This window comes from Enoplosus armatus, chromosome 24, assembly GCF_043641665.1.
Source record: "Enoplosus armatus isolate fEnoArm2 chromosome 24, fEnoArm2.hap1, whole genome shotgun sequence".
NCBI lineage: Eukaryota > Metazoa > Chordata > Actinopteri > Centrarchiformes > Enoplosidae > Enoplosus > Enoplosus armatus.
This window is the reverse complement of record NC_092203.1, coordinates 5,631,893-5,646,046: the sequence shown is the minus strand read 5'-3', so window position 1 is coordinate 5,646,046 and position 14,154 is coordinate 5,631,893. Positions and strand designations below refer to the sequence as shown.

At 43.9% G+C, this 14,154-nt stretch overlaps 1 protein-coding gene across 2 annotated transcripts in view; it reads right to left on the bottom strand.

Annotated features, from left to right (window-relative positions):
- The window catches only part of appa (amyloid beta (A4) precursor protein a), a 31,448-nt gene that overhangs the window by 6,369 nt on the left and 10,925 nt on the right, over positions 1-14,154 (bottom strand). The window contains exons 2-12 of one of the 2 annotated variants that reach the window (XM_070930888.1): positions 9,775-9,942; positions 7,930-8,059; positions 7,554-7,666; positions 7,252-7,442; positions 6,605-6,918; positions 5,818-5,985; positions 2,628-2,761; positions 1,620-1,694; positions 1,369-1,527; positions 728-856; positions 514-613 (exon numbers count right to left, since the gene is read on the bottom strand). In XM_070930888.1, the coding sequence (XP_070786989.1) occupies positions 514-613; positions 728-856; positions 1,369-1,527; positions 1,620-1,694; positions 2,628-2,761; positions 5,818-5,985; positions 6,605-6,918; positions 7,252-7,442; positions 7,554-7,666; positions 7,930-8,059; positions 9,775-9,942 (1,681 nt within the window). The remainder of the gene's footprint in view (positions 1-513; positions 614-727; positions 857-1,368; positions 1,528-1,619; positions 1,695-2,627; positions 2,762-5,817; positions 5,986-6,604; positions 6,919-7,251; positions 7,443-7,553; positions 7,667-7,929; positions 8,060-9,774; positions 9,943-14,154) is intronic. The other variant, XM_070930889.1, reaches the window with a different exon arrangement.

The following is a 14,154-nucleotide window of genomic DNA, read 5'->3' as shown; positions in this document are numbered from 1 at the left end:
CCACAGAAACCTAGCAAATGCAGGGGTGGGGGGTGAGGGGAAGGGATTTATCTTTCCAGCAAACAGTTTCATTTGACTCTGAACAGAAGAATTAGGCCAAATGCCTGCAATGCCCTTATCAACCAAAAACATTTTTTTTTGGGAGCTGGAATTTAGAGCATTCAATCTCTCTGTTACACGAAGCACAATGAGGACAGTGTGGCTTCCCCCATATCTCTCTCATGCCAGGGTCAGCATGAAAGACCTCCAAACTCATATTTACAAGATGAGGTTATTGTCCTTCTGACTGATTTGTTTTTTTCTCTCTACCTATTAACTGCTCTATCAGCTAAAAAGTCCTCTCCATCTTTTTCAGTTGCACTTCTGTGGTTATTTTATGGTTGCCTGGATACTGTAAAGACTCTGATGTGTTATTTATAGTGTCTACTATAAATTCTAATTTTGCACTCACTAATACTACAAGATAGATGTAATGTTTCAGTGTAAAAATGAGAGTTAAAATGACAAACTCACCAACTTGGTCCTGGATGTCGTCTGCAACACCGGGCACCTTGTAGAGAAGTCCCAGAGACTGGTTCATACGCTCCTCGATGACACGCAGGTGGGTCAGCACCTTTTACACACAAGTGCATATAAAACTGCATCAGAATGTGTACAGTGGCAAAATTATTTCAGGATGCTGGACGGAGATATGTGTTCTTCCTGAGAGGTGTGTGTGTGAAGCTACCTGAGGTCTGATCTGCGCAGCCTTCTTGGGATCCACCATGCGGACGTGTTCGAAGTGTTTGAGGGTGTGCTGCCTGTCCTTCTGCTCGGCACGCACGTACTTCTTCAACAGACTGAAGACGTGGCGAGGCTGCATGTGACAGACCGAGGGAACAAGACAGATGGTTTAGAGCAGAGGAAGGTACACAGTGATATATTCATATACAGTCTGGATCAGAAAACAAACCTTTGGCCTAAAAAGGCAAAACATTTAGGAAAAAATGTAAATGTAAAATCCAATTGTTGTTTTCTTCTGCATATCAGAAGATGAGGTTAATTCATATATTTATTATATCTATCTCAGACATGAATTAATTCATTAGTTCTTCAGACTGCAATCCAATACATTTAAATCATTTTACAAAGCTTACAAAGTTATGCGTAATTATACAGTGACAAGACAGAACACAAACAGGAGAGGTATTTATGTCTTGCAGCAGGTCAGATTACGGGACTCTTGATATATCACTTGAAATAAAAACAGAAAAAGAAATGTCTTGATGAAAAGCAGAGAATCTTAAAAGCAACAAGAAGGTGGGAAATGTCAGGACAACAGGAAGCACTGTAAATCACAGTGCAGTGACATGTGACCATTCAACACACCCTGGGTGGGTCCTGCTGCAGTGCGGTCAGGTAGCTCTCCAGAGCCAGGCGGCGGCGGTCATTGAGCAGAGCCTCCACCCGGGCCATGTGTGTCTCCACCAGCTGCTGCCGCTCGCTGGCCGCCTCCTGCTCCAGCGCCTCCACCTTCTCCTGGAAACGCTATGTGCACACACTCACAATTGTAAAATACAGATCGATGTGAGGACACAAAAAACGTTGGGTCTGTGTTGTCCAGTGTGTGCATGTCTTACCTGGATGACGGCCTTCTTGCCAGCACGTGGGAGATTCTTAGCTTCCCTCTCAGCCTCATCCCACTCTCTCATCACCTGAAAGCAAGAAAAAGAAGGAAAAACATTAATTATGCCCGTCAATCTACTTTATCTTTCCAAGTGTTCTATCGCAGGTTGATTTTACACTTGAGTGAAACATCTCATTGCTCTTTGTGACACAGATCTGATCTCTTCACAGCTGTGAAAGGAAGGAAATTTTACAAGGATATGAAAAGATAACATCTGGGCTGCAGAGGGTAAATATCAGATCCTTCCGGTGTGTGTAAATAATCCTTTCTGATTGAGAATGTTAATATGAGGGAGCTTCTGCTTTCTAAATAACAGGGGGATTTTAAAAGCCAGGTCAAGTCCAAAATCAACAGTTTCTGTTCCCTTTTTGGTCAGTTACGTCTTCTTTAGAAAGACGATTACACCACAGCTTGGGTGGATTCTTTCATTCAACCGTGTCCTTTACCAAAGACATGACCTAACCGTATCTGTAAGGGAGAAGTCAACTGTGTGAAATCAGACGATGCTGCGCCTGTAGCTACCCACACAAAACAAACAGAGCCATCCAGAGCAGTGCACAAACTCCCTATCGCTTTTAGAGCAACACAAGGTTGTTAGTGTTCTTGTCTGGAGCTTTGAAGACTGTGACATTGCTGTGGACCATCTGGCTCTCTTCCGGTGAGCCAGCCGGGTTGATTAAAGAACACAATTAAAGTTGAATTGGCTCAGTCGGCTCACCCGGGAGGGATTAACAAACGCACCTATTCGTTTTACTTGACACACCTTTTCTCCCTCCATTTTCTATTCTTAGAAATATCTTTGTCCTCACCCTGCTACAAAGAACCCCCCCCCCCCTCTGTGTAGCTACCATTACTCATTCATACGTATGCAGTGACGGCTGCTCTGCGGTCAGTCCACTGAATTAAAAAACAACAACAGTAAAGACATAAAATCCTCATTTATTCCCTCCTCCGTCAGTACCTGGGACATCCTCTCGCGGTGCTTGGCCTCCAGGCTCTCCTTGGCCTTCTGGAAGTGAGCGTGTTCGTTTTCGTCTGCGGGCGTCTCCAGGTAGTGGTCCACAGCGTCGGGGGAGCTGGGCGTGGCTGTGGGTACTGCGTGAAGTGGGAGGAGGAAAAGAGGAGAAAAGGCTTTGAGTGAAATGTCTTTTTTTAATGTCCAAAATGGGTTAATAGGGTTAATGTGAGATCAGGAGAAGATAGTAGCTGTAGCTAGAAGCCAGTCGCCTCCAAAGGCAAACAAGCGAATGCCTCAGATGACCCGTAGACCCTTTGTAGAAGAGAGACAAAACCCCCCTCTCATTTATATAACTTCATTCAGAGCTTGATACGACTCTCATGCCAAAACACAGACGCTGGAATTTATCCTGCAGGCTCAAAAGCACGGACTGAACTGTGGTTGACTTAACCAGCAACCACATATTGCGTGAAGCCTGGATTTAATCAGTGGAAAGTTGGTTATCTTTCACAAGTGTGCTATTAAAAGTGGTTGGCTGTGTGTGTGTGTGTGTGTGAATCTGTGTGCGAGCGTGTGTTGCATGCGTGAAGGTCGCACGTCATTGAAATTGGTTATGTCTGATGAGAGCGCATGACTGCACAAGACAGAGAGATGTTATTTGCTTTGACCTCAGCCGAGTGTTTTGTTAACCTCTGTTCCTCAAAACCATTTAAAAGGATCAGTTCACCCAAATTACAAAAAAACCCATTTTTCTCACTTCTCACCTCTCGTGGTGTCATGCAGACAGTTTTGGTTTGATTTACTCAGGTTTAAAGATGTCTGCCTCCACCCCAACACAGCTGAATTTAGTTTGTGGTGCTCAAAGCACCCTGAAAATGTCCCATAATGGGACAAAACATTGTTGTTTCCATAGCATGTACACTACTTCTTGCTAAAAATCCCACAATGCAATAATTTTGATAGATGTGTAAATTACAGTTATGAGACACGACACCTGTGATGGTGCAAAGTGATGATAGTTCATAATCATAATTGTCTGAAATCTCAACTTACTTCTCATTATAGAGAAAACTACTGAGTGTTAATCGTGCAGGAACAGTGAAAGACTGAACCAGCACAGTCTGGGTTTTTGTAGGCAAAGTGCTCTCGTTGCCTACCAAAATATAAAGTGCATCACTTCCTAAGTGCTGCAGAACTTTCCCAAGTATAACCTTTTAGAATAGTGAAACCTTTCATTAACTGAACACATCAATATTTTGTTCGACCAAACCCTCCTCGAGAACAAAGACAGAAAAGGGAAGTGACATTTTCTGTATGAAACTTACTTGGATTATTACTGTAATTATCATGTGCTTTATATTTACCAAAAACTGCCATTTGACAAAATACCAGTTGCACTGGGGCGGACTATTAATTGACCACACAAGCAAGTACAGAGTGCGCGTGTGTGTGTCTGTGGGTGTGTGTGTGTGTGTGTTGGTGAGAAAGTGCTGCAGTGTCTTTTTTTTTCTCCACGCCTTCACTATGCTCTGCAGAGCAGAAATCCCATATCAAAACACACATGCACATACACTATCACACCTAAACACACACACGCTGTGGGTAAAATTAGATCAAAATATAGGGAGATGGAGATGGCATGACTCCATTTTGCTGCGGGGCAGATCATGCACTTCGTGACTGAGACGCACACATACACACACACATTCACATATCGAGCAAGGTCACTGAACCTTACACAACACTGAAATCAGCATCTGAGCCAAACACTTAAACCGCCTTCCGCTCCCCATCCATAGCACACAACCCCCCTCTGCGCACACACACACACACACACACACACACACACACACACACACACACACACACACACACACACACACACACACACACACACACACACACACACACACACACACACACACACACACACACCTGGCAAAAGAGAAAGGCAGGGGAAAAATAAGTTGGCAATCTGGGACTGAGTTACTATTTGAAATCCAATCAGTTCACTTTGAATGACCACATGTAGCTCAACAGGAAGTGGCGAGAAATACTTTCTTTTAAAGTCAAAACTCAAAACATATTAACAAGGCATGAAAATCATCGAGCAATCGTCCTCATTTTCAGCCTTGCCACTGATGATCAATCATCACAATGTGATGTAGCAGGCAGGTGTGCTCTGAGAGTGTGTAATGATGTATTGATGAATTTTCCCTTACTGCTACCTAGGAAACGGTTTACATTTTTTAAAATTGCTGCAGGGTAATTTGACTCCCCAGTTTTAGCGAATGTAATGAATTAACCTGGACTTATTTCCTCAGCGACAAGGACGGAATAATGTAAGCAAGCCAGCAACACGTCAGGGATGCAAGGGATAATGTGCAGCGAGGTGAGGATTATTGCTGAATAATTCCTGCCTGGATGATTTCACAGCTCATATTCATGTTAAAGTAATATATAAGACGACGCCCGTGAAATGACAGTAATCATAGAAATTACAGTGGTTATCATACATAATCTTCAGGGCAACAACACTGTAACCATGGCAATGCAAAGATGTCTTTCAGTCACTAAAGCAAAGTCCATGAAAAAGAAACGTTGTTATTGGATCATATAGTTTTTGGCACCATGTTTCACCACTTAATTTGAATAGAAATCAATAAATTCTACTTTAACCTGGCAGTCTCTTCACTGAGGATTCAGAAAAGCCTTGTAGTAATACAGGATTTCTTTTTGTCGCTATGGCGGGGACATAAAAACTGCTAAAACACCAGCTCTTCAAAATAAAACTAGGTCCAGTGCAACTCAAAGTAAAATGTAAATGTGTGTGAAAGCAAAGGGAGCAGTGGGCCTACAGACGGCCGGGTTGGTGGCATTAAGAATCCAGACAGGATTACAGGAAAGGTAAAATCTGTTTTTAGTGCAAACACATTTATTTGTCTGACGGACACACACAGAGACGGTGAGGGGAAAAAAGTAAAGGTTAGCCAAGAATAGAGCTGACAGGTAGGGAACGTCTAGAAGAGGAGCACACCAAGCAAGAAACCTTTGAACAGCTGTTAATATCTGGCAGCGAGTGGACAGCTTGGATGGACGGCGAGTAAATGGGAGGGTTAAGGACAAACCAGAGACGAAAACATCGGGACCAGTGAGCTGCTGGTTGAGGTTAGCTGCTGCCGGCAGGACTTACTGACGCTCCTGCAGACAGACAGGCAGTACTCCTCTGACTCAAAGTTATTCCTGTTGCCTCCGCAGCCGCCGTAGATAAACTGAGCACAGCGGCCCTCCTGTTGGTCAAAGTACCAGCGGGGCAGCATGGCCCGGCATGGACCGGTCTCTGCATTGGCCCAGCACACGTCTTGGAGGACACACACACACATACACACAAAGTCTCTTTAGCTCACCATACACCATGTAAGTACGTCATCTTTTCGTCGAGATCTCGAGTGTGTTCACCTCTAAAAGATGCCACTTAAGATAAAATACTTGATGTTACATACAGGGCATGTGAAGAAAGCCAGGTTTAAGAGTTATTAATGCTACTTGGAATTTCATTTAGGACCAATTTAACAGTAAAATGAAGAAAGAAAGCTTGAACAACCAATTCGGATTCTAATGGAACGTGGCTAATGAAGGCTCTGAAATGATAAATGAGCACAACAAGAAAAATGACAGCAGGAAATTAATGGGTGAGGAACATGAGGTTCAATTGTGTTTAGCAAAGCATAAAAATGGAGAGGCGAAACATGTTTTGCATGTTGCACTGCTAAGCTTGTTCCACCTTAATCTAATGTGAAGAAACCTGTCATCTGATTACTGTATAAGATGTAAACATTTCTGTAAAGGCCTTACATTTTGAAAATTCCTAAGGCTTTTCAAGGACCGCCATATACCCTGATAATGTAAACGAACATATGGACGACAAGACTACAAATAAGATGAGAACCAAAACGAGACACGTCAGAAATGTTCCTCACCCCTGACAACTTCTTCCACAGACTCTGTGGTGGTGGTGGTGGTGGTCGTCATGGCAACATTGGTGGTGGGCTCGTCGGCGTCATCGCCGTCGTCGAGCGTGTCGACAATGTCGTCGGCGTCGGCGTCTCCCTCCTCCTCCTCCACCACCTCTTCGTCCTCCTCTCCGTCTCCGTCCTGGTCATTGTCCAGCAGATCCTCCTCCTCTTCCTCCTCATCCTCCTCAGCCACCTCCTCCTCATCCTCCTCCTCCTCCTCTACCACAGATGGCCTGGTTTCCTCTTGCTGCTCCGCTGGCTCTGGCTCTCGCACCATACTGGGAGAGAGGGAGGGAGGGAAAGGGAGAAAAATGAAGGTAAGGGAGGGACAGAGTGAAGAGACATACGGAGAGAACAAAAGCAATTGGAGCAAGGAAAGTTGACGAGAAAGAAGGATGAGGAAATGAAGAAGACGAGGGGGATGGATGGGAAGGAGGGAAGGACAGAGACTTTAAATTATAACCAACCTGCAGTTTGCTTTCAAGGTGAGAAATGTTATCCTCATGGCAATGTTGACAATGAAAGTGGAAGTATCTACCATCATCTGAGCGCTGATGTATTACTCTGCTGCTGCCGTGCCCTCATTTATCTGTGTGTGTGTGTGTGTGTACCTGTTGTCGGAGTAGTCAGTCTCCGCTCCACCCCACCAGACATCGGAATCATCAGCGTCCTGCTCGGCGCTGTCGGCGTCACGCTCTGCCTCGGCGGGACAACACACAAACTCCACTCCTCGGAAACGGTCGATGCCGCACGGCAACAGCATCCCGTAGTCGTGGAGATTCATGGTGCGGTCTCCGCAGGACTACAGACACGGAATGAGAAAGACACACACAGACAAAGAACACATGAGAGGCTGTTCCTGCTAGTCATTACAGGAGTGCAAGTGTGTGTGTGTGTGTGTGTGTGTACTCACCTCCTTGGCAACAGTGTGCCAGTGCAGGTGGCTCTCACACTGGTCCATGCGCTCCTGGTGCAGGAACTTGCACTTGTCAGGAACGAGCAGGGCGTCACTCACAAACTCTCCCACTGCAGCGAAAACAATAACCATATTTATAATTCCTACATGACAGGCAGCTCCAGCCCTCTGACTGACTGAACACACGTTTCAACTGACACCGATAACCCCATTAAGCATAGCTGACTCCAACTCCTTGGTTGCTATGGCAACTCTTGTAGTAACCAGAGCAAGACGGTGATCTTTTCTTTGTTTCTCCTGCTTTCCTAAAAATGAACACTGCTTTTTCACAACTGCTGAAAACTGAATCAGTAGAAACATATATGGGACTCACCCAGGCAGCGGTAGGGCACCACGATGTGCATGCGACTGCGACACAGCTTGCGCCCCTTCTTGCACCAGTTCTGGATGCTGACTGGCTGGTTGGCTTCCACCACATTGGTAATCTGGAGCTCTGGGTACACCTACACACATTATATATTAGAAAGGTAACTTCTATCCATCACTTCCAGTCAAACCTTTTGTTTCACACACGATCATGCCTTTGTTAACACATTCTGCTCCCTTACTTTGTGAAATTTGATATTTTCATCCTTACATTACCGCAGTGTTCCCTGATGCTGTTTCTGCTTGGCAGACTCTGCTGTGTTTACCTCTATGTTCCTCTCAGCCATGCATGACATCTGCCTCTGCACAATATTCGACGTGTCATCCCTCTCTAAACACCTCAACCCTCATTCTTTTTCATGACACCTCCTCTTTCGTTTTCTCCCCCTTCATGCCTCTGCGAAGGCAAAGGAAAAAGATAATAACTCCTTTTATTATATTAAGTCCGCTCTTCCGTTCAGCTGAGAGTAGAAAAAGTCTCAAGCTCTCTGTATCTCTATTTTTGTTTTTGATACTTGAAGTTCAAAATGTTAAAATGTTTAAACCTGGGACCTAAGACTGATTGTTATCACAGGATTTGTTATCAGTGGCAACAATGGAAAGATGAACTTATCATCCTTTGAGTCTGTCGTACATCCTTTTCAGGAAATCTCATTATGCATCACCTGCTCTTATCAGACTCCCTTTTAGCATTCTTACATAGTGCGTTTATGCAGTGATAGCCTACACTGCTGGAATATTCCCCAAAGAAATGTGGTCTTGTGGTTGGAGGAGACTGCAGTAACTGAAAAATCTGTTTCCGACAAACAACAGAGAGGTTCACTGTGTTGTATTTCTGGGTTTAGTTTGGTTTGCGTCTCACTGCCTAATCAAAAGCCAAGCACAGCTTTTAAAGTAAAGTCACATGGACTTAAGCAGCTTGTTTACTGAGCAGAATTTTGGCATCATGTCATCCTGCCAAATTGGGGATTTTGGTGACTAAAAACAAATCTGCTAGCAGACTCTGTAACCCACTCACTTTTCTGCGCTCGTATATTCTCTCAAACCAGCAAGAACAAACACCTCGGTCTGCCCTCTGATATCCACAACATTTGGATGTAGTTTTGTGTAGCTGGTTTTGATTGTAAAACTCAATTTTTTTTTCTACATTTTAAAATTGTTCTCACTTGCCCAAACATACCAAAAATAAAACTGCAAATCCAGAAAATGAAAAAGAAAACAATTCAAACCGGCTTCTTGTGAACTCTCCTAAAGTAGCTGCGCTGCTTCCTGCTCAGTCATGCTAATTTGCTCTGAGAGTGAGAGCTTAATGGCTAAAAAGTAAATTATCTGACCCAAAAATCCAACTAAAATGTCACAACTATAAAAAGTTATCATCCAGGCTTACTGCTCACTCAAAACTTAATAAACACTGGGTAATTACAGTTTAAGTATTCCATATATCATAGCATACGTGAGAGCCATTTTCTAGGCATGACAGGCACTGAAAATGATGATTACAAATGGTCAGGGAGGAAATGATCTTTCTAACCTCTGCTGCTACCAAAAAAGACACTAAAATGTCACCTTCACGCCGTTATTATTTTTTCAACACTATCCTGCCATTTTATATCTATAGGCTTTAGGCTGATCCTTTTTACCACAATACATACAATAAAGATTCATATCAGCTTTAAAAGGGTGGATTCATTTGATCATGTAATACCAGACTTAATTGATTCCACAGGGGAAATAAACAGTCATACATATAAACAGAAGGTGAACACACACCCACACACTCCCCACACTTTACCTCCTGGCAGTACTGCAGGATGCCCTCCTTGGTGCCGATGCAGCTCTTTGTGTCCGAGGGGTTCGGCTCCCACTTGCCGCTCTGCACGTTGATGTGCATGTTGAGTTTACCGCAAAACATGGCCACCTGGGGCTCTGCCAACAGACCCATAGAAACATCTGTGGGCACCTAAGGGTGGGGAGAGACACGAGAGAGAGAGAGAGAGAGAGAGAGAGAGAGAGAGAGAGAGAGAGAGAGAGAGAGAGAGAGAGAGAGAGAGAGATTTAATGAGATATACCACTCATGTTAAACTCCTTGAGCACTTGCGCTGAAAAATGCAAGACGGATGCAATTAAATTTTATTACTTAGATAGCAGGGGGAGCTGGGAGAGGAGAAGAGATTAGCGTGTTAGATGAAAAGTAAGATGGGGTGAGCTAGTTTAAGATGAGGAGCGGGAGAGAGATGGGGGGGGGGGGGGGGGGGCAAAGATGAGGTGTGAGGGTAGGAACACCTTTTCACATTTGGGTGCGATTTCTGTGTTGCTATAGTCAAACTCTTAACCGTGGCAGTGCTAGCATGCATGCTCAATATCTGTCCATGTTTGCCACTGGGTGTTGTCAAATTTACAAAACATCCTGCTGAAAAACAGAGCAAAGAAAAACTGATGGACACAAAAATCAATAGCTTTAGAGGAATAAATTGCCTCAAACAACAGGCCTAGAGCAAGCCAATACACCCTCTGTTGTCTATGATGTTCATGCACACACACCCACTCAACTGCCCTGTGCAATACCATTTATGGGAATAGTGTACATCTCTGTGGCCATGCGGGTTTTTTAAGAGTTTTTCCAGGACAGTATAGTGTTTATATAACCTTGTTGATTCATTTCTCTCTGTTAGTGCAGCACATAGTGAGCACAAGAGCAGGTTGGCTGGAGGCAAAGGGAGTGTGTGTGTGTGAGCAAACGTGTGTGAAAGAGAAAGTTCGCCTTTGGCATGACTGTATTAATTTTTGTGTTAATTTACGCTCCTGTGTGTTGGTTTGGGCCTCTGCCTGTGTGTGTGTGTGTGGCATTGCTCTCTGCCTGCATAAGGAGGTTTTGTAGTGAAGTTCCCTTAGGAGAGGAGGTGCAGACAAACCACTGAATGTCTGCATTGTACTGGCAAATGAGCTAGAACAAAATGGGAGGGAATAAGGGGGGAAAAAGAGAAGGAGACAGAGGGAGGGAGGAGAGGGACCGTTGCCATTGTGTGCTCCCTAATCTTGTTAATGGTTTTGAAGGCCCTGGCAGGCAAACAAATGTTGTTTTGTAAGATGGATAGCATATTTTTTCCTCCAGACTTGATTCTCTCCAAGCAGCCAGGGGCATGAGAGTAGCTGGTGGGGGCCATCAATCTGGATAAATGTGAAGCTGAAAACTCACATCTTTGGACTGATTTAACAGGCATCTATCTAGTGTATCACTGGAAAGATGAACTTTATCAGTATATTCCATTGGTACACTACATTTCCACACTTGGCAAAGAAGAATACAGCGCTCTCTGGAGCTGTTAGTTCCTTTTCTATTTTCACCTGATTATGTCCAGAGAAGCCAGGCAGAACTGAACAGCTTGCCGGGTATACATACATGAGGTGAATGCAATAAAATCAACTCCTGCACAATGAAACACTATTGCGCAGCAGAAAGCAGACACTCGTGAAGATTAGTAATGATCAGTTTGAAGCTGTAGGGTAGGGGTTGGTGGAGGTGACGCATTTAAAATATTCATAAGATTCACATACACAGACTTTATAGCAGGGATATTGTGTTGGATTGCATTAACCGGCGCATTTGTGATACTCTTACTAACATATAGATTCCCACCTACACCTTTAACTATAGACAAGTAGACATCACACTATGTAACTGTATCTATGTAGTATCTTGTTTTTATGTAGGAAGTACCAACAGTAAAACAAGTCCTTTTCTGTCCTTTGTTTGACAAAGACGTTGAGATGAAACGTGACATTGTGACATCTGGAAATAAAGCTGCTGGAATAATGAAAGATTACCAGCAATAAACTCAACAATAAAAAGAAGCAGGATGAAATATTACATAATATTGAGAAGAGTTTTAAAATTATCATTTCACAATTTCATGGTTATATTACATATTTGTCTTTATGCATAGGATTGTTTCTTATGTCTTTATTTATCAAATATTGAAAGCGTTGGGTCTCCATAGTAAAATGTTAAAATATGAGGTGGGGTACAGAGCCACCATAATAACGTTTAGATCTGCTGATGGTTCAGATTTTGTTATGTTCTACTACCAGTAAATACAGTATTTGCTAAAGGGTTAGCATGTATTCTAAAGAACTGATCTCTTAATAACATACACTTAAAACGTCTTATAAAAAGTGTGTAAAGAAGCCTGTATTACTTTAAGGTTACTTGGAGGTTCAGTCATTCACTGCAGTCAAATGGGGGGGGGGGGGTAAGAAAAGAGTGCACACACAGATCCAGTTACACTTCCGCGGGTCAAACAGGCACCTACAAAGTTCACATCCTTCACAGGCCAACATGATGAGCCGCAAGCTGTAGCAGCACGGAAATTAGTAAATCCCTCTCTCTCTCTCACACACACACACACACAAAGTAGGTAAAATCCCCTCTTGCCCCCAGTCGTCCTCAGCTCCAACACATGGCAACTTAACACTGGCGGCCATCAGCCTTGACACCGGGCCATCTGCAGCACACAGAGTTATTTAGGGGTTTGTCGCTCGATTCCCACACTACATATGATCTGTGAATGAGCAGCGTCAACTGGGAAACAGATCGAATCCCGCCCTGCTCATTACTAGTGAAACCCAAGGCAAAGTGAGAGCAGAAAGTTTTCAAATAATCTTTAAAAAGTCGTTTTTGCATATGTGCTATCTTTTAATTAACTCACTTTCTGGGTGCCCAGTTCCATTTTGACCTTATCTGCCCACCCTCTGGCCTCTCCCTGTCGCTTATTGAAAGAGATAAACCGACTTCCTCTCTGCTTGAGGCACAGGTAGGCAAATCTGTGCCAACTGCACACTCACATTCAAATTTTTTGTGTCATCCTCTTTTGGCTGGCAAATCATATCCTCGCCAATCGCTCTCTTCTGCTTCCTGCCTCTCAGCCTCTCCACTGCTATCTCTCCACCGTTCTGTCTTCTGCCGACGGAGGCTGGGGGGGGCAAGCCTTCGCTGCAAGCTTATAAATCAGAGTCCCAGGATGATGGCGAAGGCAGGAGCGGGAGGAGAAAGTGAGGAAAAGAACAATAACCACAATGGCGCGAGACGGGGAGAGATTGGAGAACAGATGAATTGGACAATAAGCCTTCGGGCTTGAGCAGAAGGTCAAGCGCTCTGTAAAGTAGAAAGGATGTGGGGATGGAGGGACAGAGACAGAGAGGGGAGGCTGAAGGGAATCAGGAAAAGGCTTAACAGAGGAAAGATGGGAAATTCTGCTGTCAGAAAGAGGTAGTTTAGAGAAAAAGAATGACTGCATCTTTTCCAGTTAAGTTTAATACGTCAAAATGATACTATATAATACAGTAACGCCACTGATTATACTGTATACAGAAATAATCTCTACATTTCCCTTCTACATCTTCAAACAACTGGAGAAATGAGGGATTGCACACAATTAGCATTTTGCAAATCCTCCCCGAAAAAAAAAGAAGATGAGAACAGTAAGAGTTTATTTCTTCTGGCAATGCTGGCAAGCTAGAGCGAGCAACAGATGGACTGAAAAGACAGGCAGACTGACAAATGGTGAGACACATCAGCAGCAGAGTGTTAGACAAATGTATATCATAGAAGGAGGCACCAGGCTTCCCTCCTCTCCTTCGCTCTCTGTCTTTATCCTATCTCAGCTCTGGTTCACAGTTCTGCTAGTCTGCCAGCCGGTCATCCTGCAGGGCGGGGAGGGAGCAGTAATCTGGGCACTGACGATTAGGACGGCAGCCTGGTCAGGAGAAATATCCCCCTTTGGTCTCAATCTGGTATGATAGCCATCACCGTAACGACAGGGAATAAGCCGGGGGGGGAGAGAGGCTGATGCTATATGAGATTGACCCCAAGAAGATAGTTCAATTAAAGTCAGCAGAAACCCTGGTCACATATTGCTCGGCATGCTAATTCTCCCCCCATCAGAAATTACAAGTGATGCAACTAAAGTGGTGATCCTTCGAAAATGTTCTCCAGCTTCTTGCTACTTCTATTAAATCCCACTAGCTGATGAAAGACGTCAAAAATGAGAGCAGCAGATCAAATGTTGCAGTCGAGTCGAGGAAGTCATAACAAATTCCACAATAAAGAGATTTGCAGCAGGGTCAAATTCGTGGTTTTCAGCAGAAAACAGGCAGACACGAAATCAAGTCAGTC